Source organism: Sturnus vulgaris, unplaced genomic scaffold (genome assembly GCF_052056855.1).
Source record: "Sturnus vulgaris isolate bStuVul1 unplaced genomic scaffold, bStuVul1.hap1 Scaffold_195, whole genome shotgun sequence".
Lineage (NCBI taxonomy): Eukaryota > Metazoa > Chordata > Aves > Passeriformes > Sturnidae > Sturnus > Sturnus vulgaris.
Genome location: NW_028276170.1, coordinates 13,613,883 through 13,635,888, shown reverse-complemented (window position 1 = coordinate 13,635,888; position 22,006 = coordinate 13,613,883). Strand labels below are relative to the sequence as shown.

Below are 22,006 nucleotides of genomic sequence, written 5' to 3'. Positions count from 1 at the left end.
TTCAGTTACGGTAAAGGGGAGAGGTATAGGAAACAAAGTATAGGGAAAGGGGAAGGAAAGGAGGGGATGGGAGAATAGCTACCAACAGATGAGACGGGCGTCCTCGCAGGTCATCCGATAGACGAGTCTTCGTCCGTGGGGAGATCTCAGGGGTCTTCATCAGTGGAGAGATCTCAAAGGGTCTTTCCCAGAGGGTCGCTCTTTTATAGTCCTTCTCCAAAGCGAGTGGCCTCTGGCCAAGAGGTGGGAAGTTTTATGGACCATTGTGTGGTGCTGCAGGAGACAGGTACGGACAAGCAGTCCTCAGTTGGTACAACACAGTCTCTGGTTGGTGCCACAACAGCACAGTCCAGTGAACACAATACACCAGCACACAGTCACGAGCATCCACCTGGCCCGGCCAGTAAACCATTGTCCAGAGTCAGCCTGGGTGGGGTCCTCGAGGTCTCCTTGCGACGGTCGGGAGGCAAAATCGAGGGGAATTTCGGACCGACCCTTACACCTCCAGACTCACTCAAGCACTCTCCCAGTTACACTCAGCATCCCCACGCTCCTTCCCAGTTACATCGAGCACCCCCAAACTCCCTCCCAGTGCCCACCAGCACCTCCGGAACCCCATAACTTCCTCCTCAGCATCCTTCAAATCCCTTCCCAGCCCTTCCAGACCCCGAGGCCCTCTCCCCATTTAGACCAGGCTCTCTCCAACTCCCTCCCAGTTACTCCCAGCACATCCCAGTGCCTCCTCCGTACCGAAGTGCTGTCTCAGCGGCTGCTCCAGGTTGACGTGCTCCACCTGGCGGGTGTAGTTGACCCCAAGCCAGGGGTGGTTTCCAGAAGCACCAGGAGCTGGTGGGTCCATTCGCCGTTGGCGACCACGTCGGTGGCAACCACGTGCTCCGGGAGCTCCTGCTGGCCCTGGAACCATCTCATGGATGTGGGCAGAGTAGAAGTACATCACGGAGCAGAACAGGCGGCCTGGGCCGGGCTGGGAGTTCGAGGGCACCAGCGAGATGGAGACACTGGGGGGCACTGGGAGAGAGTGGGGACGCACTGGGATCAGCTTGAGGGAACTGGCAGAGAGAGGGGAGGGGTGGTGTGGAACTGAGAAGGACTGGGAATGGGCTAGGAGAGACTGGAAATAGACTGGGAGGGACTAGGAATGGACTGGGAATACACTGGGGGTGGACTGGGAGAGACAGGAATGGATTGAGAGGGAACTGGGAGAGTGGGTAGAGGTCTGAGTTGAGAATGAGAATGAACTGAGATCAGACTCGGAATGGACTGGGAATGGGCTGAGAAGGTGCGGGAGGGACTGGGGCCTCACTGGGGGGTACTGGGGCAGCACTGGGAGGAACTGGGGGAAAAGCGCCCGGCCCTGGGAGGCCGAGTCCAGCGCGGGGCACTCGGCGCTGCGGATCTGCCTGGCAACTGATGAGTCATCAGAGAGCCGCGCTCTGATTGGCTGAGAGGCGTCAGATCCAACCATGCATGAGACAGACGCACGGCGGGGCACCAGGATGGACTGGGAGAGCCACGGGGGCCACTGGGAGGGATGGGAGGCCCCGGGAATCGGCACATGTACGCCAGGGGCTCTGGGGTGATTCCCAGAGAGGTTTTGAGGGACTCCAGGGTCATTGCCAGGGCAGGGCCTGTGGGGACACGCTCTGCCCCACGCTCACGTCTGCGCTCCACGGGGAACGGGGCGTACAAGTCGTAGTTGTACCTGCAGGACGTGTCCACCCGAGCCCGATAATACTCCAGTAATTCCGGGTCGCTGTTTCGGTACTGGGCCAGTTGCTCCCCATGCGGGGTGTCCCCTACGTAAAGCCCCATATCGCTGCCGAAGTGTGCGAGCTGCTCCCGGTTGTAAATGTGCCTCAGCACGAACCTCACCTTCTCCGTGCCGTTAATGAAGTGACACTCGCACTTTCCCATCCTCTGGAACACCGCTGTGTGTGCAGGACACAGCTCAGGGGGTGCCTCCTCACCACCCCCAGAGGTCCGGGGGCCACCCCGGATCCCCACCCCGCACCCCCTGTGCCCCACGGCCGCCATGGGACCCTCCTGCCCGCGCTCCCACTTCCTCTTTCCCACCCTTCCCCCAATTTCCTTGTTCTCATCCTCTCCCCTCCCACCTCCAGCCGCTTCCCAAATCATTTTTGGGGTCCCATTCCTTCCCCTTTCCCACCCATTTCTTCCAATCCCCAACCCTCTCTCCCTCGATTTTGAGGTCCCACCCTCCCCTTTTCCCCACTTTCCGACCCTCTCCCACCCCTTCCTCACCTTCCCCCAATCCTCAGCCCCTCTCGCTCTTCCTTTGGGGGGTCTCCTCCTCCTCCTCCTCCCCCTTCCATTTCGGGCTCCCACTGCCCCCTTTTCCCCCTTCTCCCCTCCCGCTCACCCGAGAGCTCCGCGCCCGCACCAGGGGGGGCTCCCAGCACCACCAGTAGGGCCCCAGCTGCCGCCACTCGCCCCGTGGCCAGCGCCCAGCAGGTGCCGCCAGCCCCACAGCAGCCGCCGGGGCTGCACTGGGAGCACCAGGCCGGAGCAGGGCCGGGCTCAGAAGTGCCGCGCGCTCTGATTGGCTGAGAGCACTTTTGGGGACCCGTTTTTCTGAGGCTCCCCCTGGCAACTGAGGAGTCATCAACTCTTCGCACTTTGATTTGCCGCAGCGCGCTCCGGCTGCTTTTGGATCGCAGCCCCGGGTGGGGTTTCTTTGCGGAGGGGGAACCTTGGGGCGCTGGGCAGGTGGGAGCTCAGGTGTGCCCAGAAATGTGTGCCCAGGTGGGTGCGGGATCTCAGGGTGCCCATGGCGAGGGCTGGCCCGATGCCAGGCACCCCCCAAAGTCGCTCTGTCCCTGCTCTCGGCAGCCGCACAGGGGACAAAATAATGGAACCGAGAATTCCTGGGTGGGGATAAGGACCGGGAGAGATCCCTCAGCAAACTCCGGCACGGGAACAACAGACCCAGCCTGGGCACAGCGAGGGAATTTATTACCAACCAAATCACAGCAACATGAAGAGGAGGGAAAGAAATCTCTCCAATAACTTCCTCCCACCCAACGGGGATCACCAGGACCACGGATCACCAGGGCTCTGCCCAACGGGGGTCACTGGGGATCATCCAACACCGATCCTCCCGTGGGGGATGGAGCTGGAGCAGAGCACGAAGCTCTTCCCACACTCGGGGCACTCAAAGGGCTTCCCTTAGTGGTGCCTCCGTTGGTGTTGGGTCAAGTGAGAGCTCTGGGTCCCTTCGTGTCTCCATCACTCGATCGGGCCTCTCCTTGGAGTGGACGTGCTGATGGGTGATGAGTTCAGAATTCCACATTCCAGGCCGTTCCCTGGTGTGGATCTTGTGGTGCTTGGTGAGGTTGGAGCTCCAGCTGAAGCTCTTCCCACATTTCCCACACCCATAGGGCCATTCCCCAGTGTGGATGTTCTGGTGTTCCCTCAGCTGGGAGCTGTAGTGGAAGCTCTTCTCACATTCCAAGCACTTGTGGAGCTTTTCTTCCTCCTCCTCTCACATTCCAAGCACTTGTGAGGCTTTTCTTCCTCGTCCATCCAGCCGTAGCTTGGGAATGACAAATCCTGGTTTGGGGAGAAAAACAAGGTGGGGGCTCCTCGGGCTGGGGGCTCCTCCTGCCCAAATCCATCTCTAGAATGTAGGAGGTGTCTTGCGTCCATGAAATTCTCCAAAATATCAAGATTCAGCCAAAAAAAGCTCCCAAGGTGTTCCCCATCTCTGATCTCTCCACTTTGGGGTTCCAGAGGTTTCTCTTCCCTGGGATGATGGAGTCCAATGGCTCCAGGGGTTCCCTCTTCTCCAGGGTCCTGCTTGGGGATGATCCAGGGGCTTTTGGGGGTCCATGGGGTCCCTTCTTCACTGATGCCTCACTTTGAGATCCCTGGGATCCCAGGGGTCCCTCCTCTCCAGACTCCCCCCCTTTCCAGGCTGCCGGAGATCACCCCTCTCTGCTCTCCCTACTCTGGAGGTCCCAGGGGTTCCTCTCCTCTGCTCTCCCGGGGTCCCCAGGACCAATGTCCTCCCCCTGCCGACACTGGGCAATGGCCACATGGACCCCCAAAAGATTCCCCCAAGGGGCTCAGCTTTGGGGTCCTGCAAGATCCAAACATACACACAGAAAAAAACCTCCCAGGGATGCCAGGCGATATTTGGGGTTCAATTCCTCAATCTGCGAGCTCCAAACACACCCCAATAAAAAAAAACCCTCTCAGGGACCCCCCGATAGATTTGGGACCAGCTTTCCCTCCCCGCTCACCTGCAGGATGCCGTGGGGGCGACGGGGGGCACAGGAACCTCCTGTTTCTCCTTCTCTGCCTGCTCCTGCTCCTCCTCTTACTGCTCCTCCTTTTCCTATCTTCCTCTTCCTACTCCTCCTCCTTCCTAATCCCACCTCCTCCCCAGTTTCTCCATTCTGTAAATTGAGAGTGGAGAACTTTGCTTGTTTTTAGAACTAGAACAAAGATCCCAGATGGAACAAGCCTTGCTGGTTTTAGTCAGAAGCATCAGTGACTAAAGGTCACGTTTCCTTTGGTTTTGTCCCTTCCTTGTTCCCACTCAGTGTTCAGGCTGGACTATGGGGTGTCCTTGTTTGCTGCATTTTCAGAGTTCCTCTTGGATCCTTCGGGCAGTAGGCTGTGCCCTGGAGGATTCTTTGTCTCCTTTGGGGCATAGAGAACCTTCCAAGCGTTCTTTTCGTGAGCTGCTGCTGTGATGTCACAGGAGCGTTGCCACATCCCAGTGGTGCTCCCGTTGCTGTGGGACACAGAGGCCTCAGTGCCCAGAGGCTCTGGGTGCCTGCTGACTGCCGGAGGATCCTCCTGCCCGAGGCATTCTCGGCAGCCAGCCCAGCCCTGACCCGTGTCCGTGTGTGCCTGCAGGGGTGCAGCCTGCAGACGTGTGCAGCGCGGCCACAATGATCCAGCAAGTGGTTGCTGCAGTTTGCACTCTGTACTCTGTGGCTTATTCGGGGTATTTTTTAACTCACTTGGCAAGTAAGTCGAGGTTTTATCTCGGTGCAGCATCTGTGGCTTTGGGCTTGCTGTGTGCTTTCTGTTCTTCCTCTGGACCTTTGAGTTGACTTTGTAACCAAATTGCCATGAAGACACCGTTGGTTTGGGAGAGTTCCTGCCAGCAGCTGCAGCTGGAAAAGGGGGTGTCTGCAGCCAGCGAGGCGTTTGCAATGAGGCCTGGGGGGGTTCTGTTCCCTCGAGCAGGGCGTCTGTGGCAGTGGAGCCTGGAACTCCCTTTGTTTGCTGACACAGCCCAGGATTTTGTGCTGTTCTCTTGCTTGCTCTGTGAAGGGACTGTGGCTCCTGGAGGGATGCTGTGAAAGCAAAATGTTCTCTTGGGGTTACCTTGCTCCGTGGCATTTCACACAACAGGCAATTTTTTTCCTACCAGCATCTGGTTCATGTTCCCTCTCCCATTGCAGGGCACCTCATGCGTGGATCCCAAGCAGCTCGTCCTTCGGTGAGTGGGAAGAAACCTCTGGTGCTCAGAATTGTGCAGCAAGTTGTGAGCTCTGTGTGTGGCAGCCGAGTGCCATCCTGGGAGGCTGAAGGAAAGTCCCTGTCAGGGTCTTTGCAGCAGCAGCAGCAAAGGGATCCCTGTCAGTTTTCTCCTTTTCTGCTGAAGAGTTTTAGAAGAGCTGCAGGTCTGGTTTTGCAGGCAGAGGATTTGCCTTAGCCATGGTGAAATATCGAATTCCCAACAATAAGTGGCAATGTCACTTTTAGCCCATTGTGTGAACAACTCTGAACTCTGTTTCTGCTCCGTGCAGCTGGATGTGTAGCTGAGGATAAATAAGGTGATAACTGAGACAGAACTTCCTGTCCCTCACGCTACTGTCTGTCCTCAGGGCACCAAAGCTGCATCAGCACCTCCTCTGGCTCCCTCTGCTTCCAAAGGGGAAGAAGACAGCAGTGAGCTTCCCGCTGTTCTGGGGGACGATGGTGAACACCCCGTGGTTTGGGAATACAACAGCAAGGCTCCCGCAGTGTGGGACAAGGACAGTGGACATCTCCCGGCACGGGAGGAGGATGGTGGATGTCCCCTGGCATGGGACAAGGATAGAAAAGCTCCCATGGCGTGGGATGAGGTCGACGGACATCTCCCGGTGTGGGATGAGGACAGAGGACATCCTGTGGCTCGGGAAGAGGAGGGTGAACATATCCCAGCACGGGATGTGGATGGTGAACGTCTCGCGGCTTGGAAAGATGATGGAGAACCTGCAGCATCTCGGGAAAAGGATGGAGAACCTGCCTCTGCTTGGGAAGAGGTTGGAGAACCTGCAGCATTTTGGGAAGAGGACGAGGAACCTCCCTCTGCTTGGGAAGAGGACACTGAACCTCCCTCCGCTGCGGGATCCTGGGCTGAACATTCTGACAGCAGCACAGCCCTGCAGCCAGAGGGGACAGGGGAGCGGTGCCTGATGCAGCTGAGTACGTCTGTTCTGTTCCTGTGTGCCAGAGCAGGGTGCTGTGTGTGTGTCTCAGCATGAGCTGCACCCAGTGCTGCTCTGCAGCTGAATGTCACCGAGTCATTCATTGTCCTTCCCCAGCTGACACCAAGGGGCTCATGGCCCCAGGGAGTGGGGCTGCATTCTGGCTCTGCTGCAAGGCGGGGTCTCCATCTGGGAGGGAGCATCTTCCACGTGGTTTCTTTCAGGGAACATCGTGAGCGTGGGGGAGCCTGCTGAGAAATACCTGGGACTGGAGCAGATTGGCCAAGGGTAAGTGCATGGCAGGTCCTTCTGCACAAGCAGGGCCCAGGTATTTTGCTGGAGTCAGGAGAGCTCCAAACACCTTCAGACACTGGGGTATGATCCTGCTGTCTCTCAGTCCTGGTCAGAATTGATAACTGTGGTCAGAAGGCACAGTCAAAGGCCCCTGAGGCTGGCAGTGTCCTGCCTGCAGCAAGGAGCAGGACCTGCAAGATCTTCTGTGCCTGGAATTTGATTGCCCTAAAGAGCAACTCACCATCTGGTGACTCTCAGAAAACAGTTCTCAAGAAGAACTAATAAGTGCTTTTTTCAGCACAGGTAATAAACTCCATGCATTCAGTAACAGACACAGAGCTGCTGCACTCGAGGGGAAAATGCATCACCTGCCTGATGGCAGGGCCCTTGTGGATCCTGCAAGTCTTAGGCAGGAAATGCAAAAGGATGAAATACATTCTTTTCCAGTTCTTTAGACACCCACCCCCCACCTCAGGTTTTGAACTAAAGGAATTCAGTGTGGACATTCACTCCAGCCCTTTTCCTTCGTGTTGGGCTCAGTTTTCTCTTGCACACCTTGCCTGGCAGACGGCTGGTGGCTGCTGCACTGCTGTTTGAAGGGTCGATGTACTCAGGTGTTTTGTGAATGCTGCAGGCAGCAGAGATCTCCTGTCTGGGCTGCCTTTCACTCCCAGAGCCTAAAGCTCTGATTCTTTCTTCTCTGCTGTTTTGTCTCCAGGGCTTTTGGAACTGTTTATAAAGGACTCGACAGGGCCACTGGAGGAGAGGTCAGTGCCACCACGTCCAGCACGTCTGGCAGCTCTCGAGGGCTTTCCCCTCTGCTGGGGGCTGTGGCTGCAGCTTCGGGGGCCCAGCAGAGCTTTCCTGCACAGGCTGCTCCTCTGAAGGCAGAGCAGTGTCAGCCTTCAGAACACAGCTGGGACAGCCTTGGTGCTTCTGAAGTGCCCAGAGGAATGCAAGGAGGGCAGTGGTGTCTGTCAGAGCCGGACACCATGGCTTGGTCTTCATATCTAAAACCATGAATGCATCAGCAGGTGGAATTGAGGCTCAATTTATCTTCATCCCAGCCTTGGACAGGAACACTATTTATCAGTTTTTCCTTCCTGCTTTTCATCTTCAAAGGCCTAATTAGGCCTAATTAGGGAGAGATCATGCTTGGGCTCAGTTTGGGGTTTTAGTCCTACTGCAGCTGTTCACAGAGAGAGAGGGAGAGAAATGAGAAGATGGATGTCCAGAGCAAAGCTCTCTCCTCAACGCTGCAGTTGAAACACAACTGGGTCTGGTGTCAGTGACAGCCTGTGACAGTGGATGTCTGTGTTTGCTTTATTGTGCAATCCCAAACAGAGCAGTGGCATTTGAAATCCTGACCAAGTCCCATCGAATTGCTAAAGGGTTCTGGGCTGTTTTGCTCTGTTTCACAGCACCAGAATTACCTCCTGCTTGCAAAATGTGTTTAAATCATAATAATGATCATCATCATCATCGGAGTGGTGATAAACTAAGGCCATTTGAGAAGATGCAGATTCTGTAGGTGCAGAAAATGTTGTTAAGAGCTTTGAGGCTGACAGCTGAGGGACCATTTCTGCCGAGCTTACAAGGCCAAATGTCTCTGGCCACGTGTCCTGTAAGCAGCCCCCAGCCAGCAGAGGAATGGGCTGTGGGAATGGCACTTGCTGAGCTCTGGTGTCCCATGCCAAGGCAGTTTGGCACAGCCTGGCTCTGTCGCTCCAAAAAGATTCACTCCATGCTTGCTGTGGTCTCCTGCCACAGACCCCTCCAGCTAAAGGTCTGCAATGTCACTTCAGGTGGCCATAAAGAAAATGAGTCTCAGAGAGCAGAACAGGGAACGAGCTGTGAATGAGATCCTGCTCCTGAAAGGCAAGAACCACCCCAACATTGTCAACTCTTTGGACAGGTGAGTGCTTCATGTCTTATCCTGTGCAAGGTCCCTGTGTTAATATTTCATCCGTAGTCTGTAGCCTCTTTTGAAAAAGCCTGACCCGGCCATATCTTCAACAACAGCCTGGCAGTTCACTCCCTCCGTGCTTTTGTTTACTTTTTTTCTTCAAGCTGAACCCCTTTGCTGTGCCTTATGACAAGTGCTGATAAACCATGGCAGAAATTATTTCCCTTGGCTTCTTCTTCCCAACTCCTTTCCATTGCTGCAGATGCCAGGAAGTCCAGGTTTCCAGAAATGCCTCATTTGCCTATTTTTCAATGGCCTTGCCTGTTTCTGAAGGGACTTTGTTCATGGTTTCCCAAAAAGTTGATAACTTTTGTCCCAAGTGCTGTATGGCCTCCTTGCCTGGATAACTCTGGAAGTTGCATTGCCTTGTTCTGGAGGGAATGGTGGAACTGATGAGTTCAGATGCTGAACCAGCTGGGGGCAAGTGTTGTGGTTCCACACTGATCTGGGCTGTTGCTAAACTGCGTTTTTCACTTGTTGCCATCTAAGGCATCTCCTTTCTCACAGGTGTCTCCTTCTCTTTCAGACTGTGCAGATTCCAAGGCCTGTGCAGGAATGTCTCTCCATCTGATCGTGTTCTCATGGACAAGTGACCTGGAAACAAAACTCCACTCGAGGCTTTTCCATGGGGGAATTGAGCAGTGCACATTCATCTCCATGCTGTTGTTTTCCTCTTCCAGCTTCCTTGTTGACGAAGATCTCTGGCTGGTGATGGAATACATGGATGGAGGAACTTTGCAGGACGTTGTCAGACAGACACGCATGGCTGAAGGAGAGATGGCAGCTGTCAGTCGGGAGGTGAGGGATCCTGCTTGTGCTTCCCATGGCTTGGACACGATGGTCCTTCCAAACAGGCTGTGAGAGCAGGAGGGACTCCATGCTCAGGGCTTTGTTTCTGTGTTGTTTTTAAGAATTGGAGAAGGAAGAGCCTCTGGAGTCAGTGGCCTGCCAGTATCACTACACTTCTACTCTGTTCTTGTCCTCTTTCCTGCTGCTGTGGTACTCTCTCTGTCTTTCTTTGATTTGATTTGATTTGATTTGATTTGATTTGATTTGATTTGCTGTTCTCAGCTTTGCCTTGAACCATTTTCCTGGAGCTTGTCTGCACTGTCTCCTGGCCTGTCACAGCAAAGTTGCTGCTGGGAGAATTCCAAACTGTCCTTTCTTGTCTGATGTGTTCTGGCCACTGATTTTTACCCTTGTGTTTCTTGTTGTCTCTCAGTGTCTGCAGGGCCTGGATTTCCTCCATTCCAACCGGGTGATCCACAGAGATCTGAAGAGCTCCAACATCCTTCTGGGAATGGCTGGCTCTGTCAAGCTGGGTGGGTGTTCGTGGCCAGGCACGGTGCCCCCGGGGTGTGAGTGTGAGGCTGTTTCCAGTGATGGTCAGAGCCCCACAAGTGCTGCTGCTGGCACTGCCCGGCCCCTGCTGCCAGCTGAGAGCGGCTGCCCCGTGCAGAGAGCTCAGGAGAGGAGCAGAGTGTCAGGAGTGGCTTTGCTCTGGGCATGGCCCTTCCAGAGGGACGGGAGTTGGAATCTAAACTTCAAGGGAATCAGTAAAAGCCACTGCATGAACGCTGAGGGTTTATTTAAGGGTCCAGTTCCATCATTCCTTGGCCACAGCCCTGAGGACTTTTCCAGCTGACTTCACTACTGCATTCTCACACTGAGAGTGGGGAATCTTTGTGCTTGGTTTCCTCATTGCAGCTGTCTTTGACAGTGTTTGTTTCTGTCCTCAGCTGATTTTGGCCTCTGTGCTCAGCTCAGCCCTGAGCAGGACCAGTGCAGCTCCATGGTGGGCACTGCTCACTGGATGGCCCCAGAAGTTGTGACCAGGTCTCCTTATGGCCCCAAGGTGGACATTTGGTCCTTCGGCATTGTGGCCATCGAGATGGTGGAAGGAGAACCTCCTTACTTCAAGGAAACAGGGGCTGTGGTAAGAGGCAAATTCTCCAGGGTTTGCAGAGGCCTGTGAGCACAGGCTGACCCTGCACTGGGAGGAGCTGCTGGAGGTTTCTGCATATTGGGAAGGGAATTCCCAGAAGACTCGAGGCTGAACACAGATGAATATTCTGCAGTCTCCAGCAACAATTTGCTTTGGGTTTCAAATTGTTGCAGCTCTTCTGTCTATGAGGATGACCTGAAAATGTGAAGCCAGTGTATCAGCTCTAATGTTATCTTGCAAAAAAACCACAAACCAACCCCAAAACCCAACAAGCTTTCTGAAGGAGTTTCTAAAAGAGGTTTTTAAGAGAGGTTTAAGTTGAACTCCCCCCTGATTTTTCTCACTGGGAAGCTTGTCTAAAACATGAAGATGATTGCTTAACATCCCTGTAGTCCAACATATTTCCTTCCTAGTCCAAGCTACTTTCTCTGTCATCAAGCCTGAGCTTTCAGCAACCCCAACCTCCTGTTCCTTGCCTGGCAATTTCTGGGATGGGGCATCAGGAATTCATTTACTTCAGTGTCAGTGGCACTGCAGACATGTGTTTGATGCAATTTAAAATAACACACGCAGACCACACTGACTCTTGAAAATGGCCTGTAAAGCTGGTGTCCGTATTTGGAGAAGCAAAATGTGCTGTTTCTGATGGAGGTTCCTACTAACAAAGTCAGACAACGAAATTGCCTCTCAAGGCAAGATCATTTGGATGTTGCAATGGCTGTGGCTGCATCAGGGTTTGGGGTTATTGGTTGGCATAGAAAAATGAGCCGTGAGCAGCATCTCTGCCGGGGAGGAAACTGCCCCCGGAGCTGGGGCTGAGTTACCGGGGTCGATGTGAGCAGCTGTGGGTGTGAAGGAAGCTGGCACAGCGCTGCCTTTGCTTTTCCTGCAGGCTCGGGCTCTGATCCGGCAGAACGGGACCCCGCAGCTGCAGGAGCCGCGGCGCCTGTCGGCTCTGCTGCGGGACTTCCTCGAGTGCAGCCTGGACTCGGACGACGAGCGGCGCTTCTCTGCCCAGGAGCTGCTGCAGGTGAGCGCGAAGCGGCTGCAGGGGAAACAGCAGCGCCAGGGAGGGCTTTTCTTGGGGGGGGACCTCCGATAATCTCCAGCCTCGCTGCTTTTCACACGCAAAGCAAGCAGAATCCTCGCCTGGTTGGGGCTGGCTGGGTCCGTTCGAGGTCATCTGGACCTGGTGACCCACAACGAGCAGGGACATCTTCAAGTGGGTCAGAGCCCTGCCTGACCTGAGCTTGGATGCTTCCAGGGAGGAGGCACCTCCCACATCTCCGGGCTCCCTCTGTCAGTGTTTCCTCTGGTAAAAAAAAAATTCTTCCTTAGACCTAATCTGAGCTCGCTTCCGTCTCTTGAGTTTCAAACCATTCCCCTTCGTCCAAGAACTTGACTCTGGAAAGTAATGGTTCATTTCTTTCTTTTTTATCCTTTGGGCAGCACCCATTTTTATCATCAGCCAAGCCTCTCTCCAGCCTGACCCCTCTGATCGCTGCAGCAAAGCAACCACGGGTGCAGCAGAGGAGACAAAGCACTTGAGAACAGCTTTTTGTTACAGTAGTTAGGACTAGTTAGTTATGGTAGTTAGCACTGCTAGTTAGTTAGGGTCGTTAGGACTGTTTGTTATGGCAGTTTTTTGAATAAAAACTCTCTTAAAACCTCAACACCCTTGTGTCCCTGCCTTCTCCCCCTGTGACTCAGCTGCCCCGAGCAATGCGAGGGGAGAGCAGGCCCAGCCTCGCCCAGAGCTGAGCCCCGGCAGAGCCCAGAGCAGCCTCGGCATCTGCAGAGTCAGCCTGGAAGGAGGCGCTTGGAGCCTCCTCGGCTGCAGCCGCCTCTTGGTTACAAACTGTGCGTGGTGGGAAATGCCACTGGTTCTGCAAGAGGGCAGAAGGGGCCCGGGGAAGGCCCAAGTGCTCCATGCAAGGGAAAAACCCACCCAGTGCTGGAGAAAAAACACGCTTTTATCCCCTCCAAAAATGTAATCCTAAACCAAGTGGAACAGGGGAAAGGGAGGAACCCCGGACCTTCGGGCCCTGCGAACCAAAGCGTCCCGCGGGTGTTGGTTTCTGCCGGGCTCGCTGCCCCCAGCCCAGCCCAGCCCAGCCCAGCCCAGCCCGGCTCAGCCCAGCCCGGCCCAGCCCAGCCCAGCCCGGCCCAGTCCAGCTCAGCCCAGCTCAGCCCAGCCCGTGGGCAGGGACACGCCTTTGGAGGAACCTGCGAGGGCGAGCAGGTGAAGGGGCTCCGGCAGTGACGGGTGAAAGGAACAGGGTGAATGTGACTTAAACAAACCCTGGGAATCTGCTTGGAAACAGGGCCAGGGACTTGTAGGTAAGAAGGAACGAAAGAGATTGTCACTTCTAGAAAATGGTGCTAATTGGCATGGACTGTTGTTCAGCCAAGGCTGTGTTAAATTCTTGAACTAGAGAAGAACAGACAAGAGAATTATGAATATTGTTTTACTAAAAAAAAAAAAAAAAAAAAAAAAAGCAGGTGTGTGTGGTGCACATTGGAGGGGGAGATGGAGTGGACAGATCGAGAAGTCTGAACCTTCCAAGGTACAGTCCCGGGGACAGGGCAGCCACCTCTGTACTGCAGACAGGAACCCGGAACAGTGACACGATCTGACTGTGACCCCCATCCCCTGTGTGGGGACAGGGGAGGGAATGGAGAATAACAGGAAATCCGGGAAGGAGGGAAGGGTGAGGGGAAGATGTTTTCGTAGGAATTATTTTCTCATTCTCTTGCTCTGACTTGTTTGATAATGTTATGAATGACGTTCTATTTTTCCAGTTTATCAAGCAACAAGATTAAATGTAGCAGCAAATTTTTAATAGTAACAATTATAAATGGATACAATTAAAGTATTGGAGATGAATACAATCAAAATGCATATATTTGAGAATATAATTTAGTATAATTGAGGTTCGTATAAAGCATAAGCAAAACCGACCGGGGATACGGGGAGTGGCTCCCATTCCTCACGTACCAAAGCATCAAGGCCAAAAATCCTGTTTATATACTATATGCTACAGAAGTTTCTAGAGAACTCCTCCTAGTTTCTATTCCTAAAATCTACATCACTATGTTGTATGGCGCATGCTCTACTAATGGGTTAGGGGGTCTCTTATCCTTTTAAGGGTCTTATTTCCGGTGAAGGCTCATCATCTTCATCAGTGACCGAGGTGTGACCTGCAGGTAGCGCAGGCGCCCTGTGTGACTGAGCAGATGTTTTCCATAACAAGACTTGAATTAAATCCCATGCTTGGAATCGTCCCATTTTGGCCCATTTCCAGGTCAAAACTCTATTTCTAGATGCTGCTTATCAGACAGACCTACGTCCTTCTACTATTCGCTTCCAACATCCTCCTTCGACTCCCAACATCTGGAAGATGTCCTTTGTCCTGTCTCACCCATCTCCCCCCTCACTCTGTAACAATTATCTTCTATTGATCTAAATACAATTTTGCTAATATAGTTACAATTTAATTAGCACGAGTCACATTTATCACAATAATAAATTCAATTAATTTCCCCAAGTCAGGTGTGTTGACCAGTGATTAAACTCTCCCCGCCCTTATCCAGACCCTCGAGCCTTTCCTTATGTGTTCTGTTCCCTGCGCAGTGTGAGGAGGGAAGTGACAGAGAGGTTTTGGCCTCTCTCAGGCATCCCCTTCTCCGGCCCAGGCTCCTACAGAGGCTGCAGGTGAATCCCGGCTCCATCCCGGACTCACCCCGAGCTCCCGGCGGTTCAGGGCAGCAGCGCTTCCTTGGCCTCCTGCCCGGGCCGGGCCCAGCGCCAGGGCCCCGCCTCAGGCGAGGTTTCCGAGAAATAGCGGAGCTCGGGGAAAGGGAGGAGGAGTCCGTGCCGTGTGCAGAGCCCGCCCCTCGCTGCGATTGGCTACTATTGCCGTCACTCGTCGTTCCCGCGCGCTGATTGGGCAGAGAGGGGACAAGCCCCGCCCCAGTGCAGCAGGCGTCCGTGCCGTCCCCTGCCCGCCTCCGAGCTCCCTCGGTCTCTTTCGCTTCCGCGTCCCAACCTGAGAGACCGGGACCTACCCGGCAACCGATGACGTCACATAGAATGGAGTTACCATTGGTGGGAAGGAAATAGCAGCGCCAATGGCGGGGCCGGAGGCGGCTCTGGGGGCGGGGCCGGAGGCGGCTCTGGGGGCGGGGCCGGAGGCGGCTCTGGGGCCGGGGCCGGGGCCGGGCGGGCCCGCAGCGGAGCAGAACGATGGCTCCAGCGCTGGCTCTGGGGCTGCTCTTGGGGCTCCTGGGGCTCCGGGAGCCGGGGGCCGCGACGAGAGGTGAGTGGGACCCCCGAAACCGCGACCCTCCTGAACATTCATTTCCAGCCACCGAGAACCCTCTAAGCCTTCGTTCCCGGGCACGGGATCCCCCCTGTCCCCTTAGCTCCATTTTGGCTTCTGTGACGCCCCCATCCTCTTCCCCAGCACCAGGACCCTCCCGTACACCCTTATGTGGTACCGAGACCCCCCTGAACATGCTTTCCTGGGTACTGAGATACCCCTGAATCTCCATTTCCGGGCTAGGACCCTCCTGCACCCCCTTTTCGAGCATCCCGCTTTTCCCAGACCCCAGTCTCGCCTTTTTCCATGACCTTTGGACCCCCCAGAATTCCCAGCTTTCCGTGTCCCCCCCGTTTCCCACTCCCGCCGCTTCCCGAAACGGCGTCCCAGAGGGTCCCGGGCGTCCCAGGGCTATCAGGAGGGTCGCTGCGGGGATCCAGTGGGACTCAGATGAACTCCCTGGAATTCTTTCTTTCCCCCATCCCCTCCCCCACCGCTCTCCCTCGGTCTTTTTCTCATCTCCCAGGCTGCGCCTTCAGGATCCGCTCGCCTCTCCCAGCCCCAGACCCCCCTTTCCCGTGAACCAGGGACCCCCTGGCCCCCCATTCCTGTCCTTCTCAGCTCCCAGGGCCCCCTTTCCCTCAACATCGGGGACCTCTGGACCCTCTTTCCTGGGCACAGGGACCCCCTGGATCCCCCATCCCGCCTCTCCCAGTCCTTTCCTTGAACCTTAGACCCTTCCCAGCTTTCCTGGCTCTCCCCGTTCTGCTTCCTGCCACCCCAGTCTCTGCACCCCCCAGTTCTTCATCCCCTGCTCCTCCTGCAGGGGGTCCCAGGGGCTCCAGGAAGGTCCCTGGGGGGTCGTGGAGGTTCCCAGGGAGGATTCTGGTCTCTGAGACCCCCTGAATTTCCAGTCCTGGGCACTGGGACCCCCCTGCACTCCCTTATCCCGTACCATTTCCCTCCTGCACCCCCTTTCCCATCCATCCCACCTTTCCCTTTTCCAGACTCCCCTTTTCCTTGACCCTGAGACCCCCCTGGACCCGCATTCGTGATTTTTTTAGTCCCCAGCTCCCTGTTCCCTCTACATCAAAGACCGCTGAGACTCCCATTCCATCCATCCCGGCTCACCCTGCCTTCTGACTCCTCTTTCCTTGGCACTGGGGACCCCTGGACTTCTTTCCTCGGCACAGGAATCCCTTGAAACCTCCATCCCACCTGTCCCAATCCTTGTATTCCCCTTTCCTTCATACTAGGCGTCCCCTGAGCGCCCGTTCCTGGACACTGGAACCCCATGCACCCCTTCCCGACTATCCCAGTTCCTCTTTCATTGATCCATAACTCTCTCAACGCCCCCAAATCTCCGTGTCCTCCCAGTTCTCCACTCCCTGCGTTACCTGCACGTGGCCGTGTCGGAGCCCAGCCCGGGGATCCCCCAGTTCATGTCCATGGGGTTTGTGGATGGGATCCCCTTCACACGCTGTGACAGCGAGCGGGGCCGGGTGGAGCCGCTGACACAGTGGATAAAGGACGGAGCTGAGCCGGGATATTGGGATAGCCAGACCCAGATCTGTGAGCAGAACCAGCACATGGATGCGAGGGACCTGGAGACAGCAAGGAGCCGGTACAACCAGAGCAGGGGTGAGTGGGGGGATCAGTGGGGCTGGGATGGGATATGTGTGGCTGGGGTGGGAACTGTGGGCCTGGGATTTATGGGGCTGGGATAGATCTATGGGTTGGGATGGGATGGGGATCCTTGGGGCTGAGGTGGGATCCATGGGGCTGGGATGGGATCTGTGGGTTGGGATGGGGATCCAAGGGACTGAGATGGGATCTGTGGGGCTGGGGTGTGGATCCATAGGGCTTGAATGTGAATTCACAGGTCACCAAAGGGGCTGAGATGGGGATCCATTAGGCAGGTATGGGATATCTTGTGATCCATGGGTGTGAATGGGGACATGGATCCATGGGGTTGGGCTGGGATCTGTGGGGTTAGGTTGGGATCCATGGGTTGGGATGGGGCTCTATGGGGCTGGGATGAGGCTCTGTGGGTCTCCATCAGACTCTGGCGCTCCATAGGGCTGGAATGGGGCTCTGTGGGGCTGGGATACAATTCCATGGGTCTCTGTGGGTACAATCCCTGCAGGTCTTCACACAAAGTTACGAGTTTACGGCTGTGACCTCCTGTCCAACGGGAGCATCCATGGATCCTTCCAGGATGGCTACGATGGGCGGGATTACATCTCCTTTGACCTGAGATCCAGGAGATTTGTGGCGGCCGACAGCGCTGCTGAGATCACCAGGAGGCGCTGGGAGCATGAGAACGTGGCAGAGGTGTGGATCAATTACCTGGAAGACGAATGCCAGGAATGGCTCAAGAAATACATCGGATATGGGCAGAAGGAGCTGGACCGCAAAGGTGGGAGCAGAATTCCTGTGGGAATGTGGGATTTGGGAATGGAGGATTTGGGAACATGGGAATTCTAGTGGGAATTCCATGGGCAGATCTCACCCCCATCCCATTCCAGTTGGAATTCCTGAGGCAGATCTCACCCCCATGCCATTCCAGTGGGAATTCCACGGACAGATCTCACCCCCATCCCATTCCAGTGGGAATTCAGGAACAGATCTCATCCCCATCCCATTCAAGTGGGAAATCCATGGGCAGATCTCACCCCTGTCCCATTCCATGGAATTCCAGGGGCAGATTTCAACCCCATCCCATTCCAATCCGAATTCCATGGGCAGATTGTACCCCATCCATTTCCAGTGGGAATTCCAGGGGCACATGTCTCCTCCATCTCGTTTTACTGGGAATTCCATGTCCAGATCTCACCCTTATCCCATTCCTGTGAGAATTCCATGAGTAGAGGTCACCCCATCCCATTCCCATAGAATTCCATTGGCAGATCTCTCTCTCATCCTAATACAGTGGGAATTCCATTGGCAGATCTCTTCTCCATCTCATACCAGTGGAAATTCCATGGGGAGATGACATCCCCATCCCATTCCAGTGGGAATTCGAGGGACAGATCTCACCCCCATCCCATTCAAGTGGGAATTCCATGGTTAGATCTCACCCTCATCCCATTCCCGTGGAATTCCATGGATGTCTCTCACCGTTATCCCATTCCAGAGCCCCCTGATGTCCATGTGTCTGGAAAAGAGGAACACGGGACGCTGATCTTGTCCTGCCACGCGTACGGATTCTACCCCAGCTCCATCGCAGTCAACTGGATGAAGGGGGATGAAATCTGGGATCAGGAGACGGAGTGGGGCGGGATCATTCCCAACAGTGACGGCACCTTCCACACCTGGGCCAGGATCGAGGCGCGGCCGGAGGAGCGGGAGCAGTACCGGTGCCGGGTGGAGCATCCTGGAATGTCGGGGCCTGGGATCTACACTTGGGGTGAGGCTGGGAATGTGGAATGTGGGAATTGGGAATTTGGAATGCTCAAATGGGGATTCCCCTCCCCCTGCTCACCATCTCTCGTTTCCCAGAGCCGACAGCTGGCAGGAATCTCGCTGTGGTGGTCGCTGTGTCCATCATCACTGCCATCATCATCCTCATTGTCCTCATTGGATTTGTCATCTGGAAGCGCCAATACGGTAACACACGGGATGGGGGCTGGGAAGGGGCATGGATCCACCTGGCACTGTTCTGGGAATCCTGTGCCACCAACGCTGATCCCACTGTTTTTCCGCAGGGAGGAGGGACAGGAATGAATACAGCATGGCAGCCAGTGAGTACCAGTGGTGGATCCAGCTCTGGATCCCCTCTGTGCAGATCCCAGGATGGATCCTGGGGTTAATCCTGGTGTGTGATCCGTGCTAGAATCTCATGGATCTTCTCTTTCTGCAGGAAATGATGTGGGAACAACAGCCTGACCACAGGTATGGAGTGGGATGAGGGTGGGATTCCAGAGAGGGATCAGGGCAGGATTGGACTGATTGGGATCAGGGAGGGATTCTGGATCAGAGTAGGGGTCCAGAACAGGATCAGATGGAATTGTGGAGTGGGATCACAGCTGGATTCTGGAGCGGGATCAGGTGGGATGGATGGGGCAGGATTGGTGCAGGGTGGATGGGGCAGGATTTGTGTGAGATGGATGGGGAAGGATTGGTTGGAATTCCAGAGAGGGATTGGGACAGGATGGGTGGGGCGGGATTACGTAGAATGGATGGAACAGGATTGGTGTGGGATGGATGGATGAAGTGGGATCAGGGAGGTGTTCCAGAGCAGGATCAGTTGGATGGATGGAGCAAGTTTGAGGCAGGATCAGGTGGAGTTCCAGAGCAGCTCCCCCTCTCCATGGGCTCCAGCCAGGTCCATCCTGCGGGATGGGGACAGGGACAGGGTGACACCGTGACCCTCTCTCATCCCGGCAGGAATCACTGCCTGAGCAATCCCCAGAGCTGGATCCAGCCCCTTCCTGTGGTAGTCGATTTGGCTGAGATGGACTGGGATTTAGCCCAAATTCCCTATAAAGAAAGCACAAATTTAAGACCTTGGGAGGCAGGCTGTTAAAAAGCAAGGCCTTAGACATTAGGTCTGGCCCCTGCCCTGCAGATGCAGAGGCTTTAGCCTAAAACCATGGGCTTTGTAAGGACATGTCAGGCATGCCTAGGCACGTCCCGAATTCTCATTTGTCTTTGGACCTTTGCCCTCGGGTATCCCTGGGTATATCCCTCCCCCTGGTCTTTGGATGCAGCCTCTCAGATCACATGCTGCTTCTTCTTTCTTCTTTCTTCTTTCTTCTTCTTCTTCTTCTTCTTCTTCTTCTTCTTCTGCTTCTGCTTCTGCTTCTGCTTCTGCTTCTCCTTCTCCTTCTTCTTCTTCTTCTTCTTCTCCTTCTCCTTCTCCTTCTCCTTCTCCTTCTCCTTCTCCTTCTCCTTCTCCTTCTCCTCCTCTTCCTCCTCCTCCTCCTCCTCCTCCTCCTCCTCCTCCTTCTCCTTCTTCCTCTTCCTCTTCCTCTTCTTCTTCTTCTTCTTCTTCTTCTTCTTATTATTATTATTATTATTACTATTATTATTATTAGCCACGCTGTAACCCGGTCAGGCTGGTGAAGCTGTCACAAAGGGAAGAACCCCCATTGCATTACAACAGGCAGCCATATCAGATTCCATGTGTTCCAGGTTAAATTCACATGAAGGGGAAACTGGATTTACAGAGATATCTAATGGCTTTAGGTTCCACGTTGCAGAAGCTCCAGAATTACATCCTGCTATCCAGACGCATAGGACTGGACACACCTGCACATCCCTTCCAGCCTGGACTGGGTCTATGCGAAGTGGTGGGACAGTGATCATCTGCAAGCCAAGTGGAGAGGACCATTCCACGTCCTGCCGACCACCCTCACCTCAGTCAAAGTTGCTGGCAAAGGACCCTGGATTCACTGCTCCAGAGTTAAGGGTTCTGCTCCTGAAACAACTGAAAATACAGAGACTGATGCAGATGAAAACATGTTTTAAATTATTCCTCTTCTGTGCCTAAAGAACTGTTTGTAATAATCAGGATTCGTCTTTGCATGATAGCCAACTGTGCAAGACATTACTACTGTTAGATATTTACTGTTAGATATTTATATATTATTAGATATTTATCTGTTCTTAGATGTTTACTGTTGTTTGATATTTATCTATTAGATATTTATTTACTGTTAGATATTTACTGTTGTTACATATTTACCTATTTATTGGGGGTTAGGTTTCTTTTCTTTTGTTCCTTCTTACCTATAGAATTTTTCCCATGAATTGCTAGAAAATTCTAACTGCAGCTACTGGTTAGTGCTTGAGAAAACAAAAGGTTGGCCTGGCCCAGGTAAAAAGGAGGGCGGGGGTGGGCAGCTACTCAAGGCTTTGGGTTTTGGAAGACACGTTTGGAGCTGCTCTTGCTCAAGGAGAGGAAGTCCCCATGACCCAGCACAGAGCTGCTGCTCCTTCTCCTCTGGGGTGAGCCTCTGCTCGTAAGAGCAGCCACTGACCTAAGGCCTTATTAACCCCTTCCTCACTAAAAGAGGCACCGATCACCCTCTGCTCACACCCAGCTGCCGCTGCCCGCTGCTCCTTCAGCGCTGCTCTGAGTTTCTCTGCGCTGAAGCCCCGCCCTGCCCTGCCCTGCTGGGACGTCCTGAGGTTCCAACTACTGCCGAAAAACTCTGATACATCTCGTCCACCAGCCCAACATCTTTTGTTCATTCCTGCTGTTCTAGCTTAGTGATTTTCAGAGTCCGGCAGGGGCACTGGGATTGACTGCCCCAGGGCTTTGAGAAGCAAATCCTCTCCTCCATCCTTTCCCATCTCGGCCAGAAATGCTGTCACAGGCTCCCTGGTTCTGTTTGTTATTAATTCCACAGTTGTTTTCTTGCCTTGTTATACATACCAGTAAGAAACTGTTATTCCTCTCTCGTATCTTCGATTAAAACCCCCTTAATTTCAAAATTATAATAAATCAGAGGGAGGGGGTTTACATTCTCCAGTCCGAGGGAGAGTCCTGCCTTCCCTAACAAACACATGTCTTTCAAACTGAAAGAAATTTTGGTGCCCAACATTCTCTGCGGAGAACTTTGTTTGTGTTTCCAGGCCAATGGCGGCTCGGGCCCGGGCCCGTTCCAGGGCTGTTCCTCATCTCCGCCTTTGCCCTCCCACAGCCCGGGGGGCCCTGAGAGCGCGGGCCGAGGCTGGGCCGTGTGCAGAGCCCGGCCCTCGCTGCCATTGGCTGATTGTGCCAATGTCACTCCTGGTTCTCGCGCGCTGATTGGGCAGAGCGGGGACAAGCCCCGCCCATGAGGCGGGGTGCAGCAAAGGCGCCATTGTCGGACAGTTTGTGTGGGCCCGGCAGCGGCGGCAGCTGCCCGAGTCCGGTGAAGCCGCGGAGGAGCTCGGAGGCGGCCCCAGCGCAGGTGGGAGCCGCGCTCGGTTGTGCGGGGGCTCGGGGCTCGCTGCGGGCCGAGGGGGCGGCAGGGGGCTCTGGCGGGTTGGTTGTGCCGGTGCCGGCCCGTGTTGGCGC

The 22,006-nt window shown here is 54.6% G+C and overlaps 1 protein-coding gene and 1 pseudogene across 3 annotated transcripts; one reads left to right on the top strand and one right to left on the bottom strand.

Moving 5' to 3' along the window:
• Positions 1-685: 685 nt before the first annotated feature.
• On the bottom strand, positions 686-1,949 carry LOC148218105 (class II histocompatibility antigen, B-L beta chain pseudogene; annotated as a pseudogene).
• A 12,908-nt stretch (positions 1,950-14,857) lies between these two features.
• On the top strand, positions 14,858-20,664 carry LOC106864697 (class I histocompatibility antigen, F10 alpha chain-like). Of its 3 annotated transcripts, none has more exons than XM_088158082.1 (8): positions 14,858-14,994; positions 16,375-16,638; positions 17,144-17,416; positions 18,134-18,406; positions 18,499-18,606; positions 18,705-18,740; positions 18,860-18,891; positions 20,202-20,664. In XM_088158082.1, the coding sequence occupies exons 1-7, from the start codon at positions 14,922-14,924 to the stop codon at positions 18,883-18,885; spliced, it is 1,053 nt and encodes a 350-aa protein (XP_088014208.1). In that variant the 5' UTR covers positions 14,858-14,921; the 3' UTR covers positions 18,886-18,891; positions 20,202-20,664. The 3 variants fall into 3 exon arrangements, with proteins under 3 accessions (XP_088014208.1, XP_088014207.1, XP_088014206.1); XM_088158081.1 differs by having other exon boundaries at positions 20,188-20,664; XM_088158080.1 differs by lacking the exons at positions 18,860-18,891; positions 20,202-20,664 and having other exon boundaries at positions 18,705-18,852.
• The last annotated feature ends 1,342 nt before the right edge of the window (positions 20,665-22,006 follow it).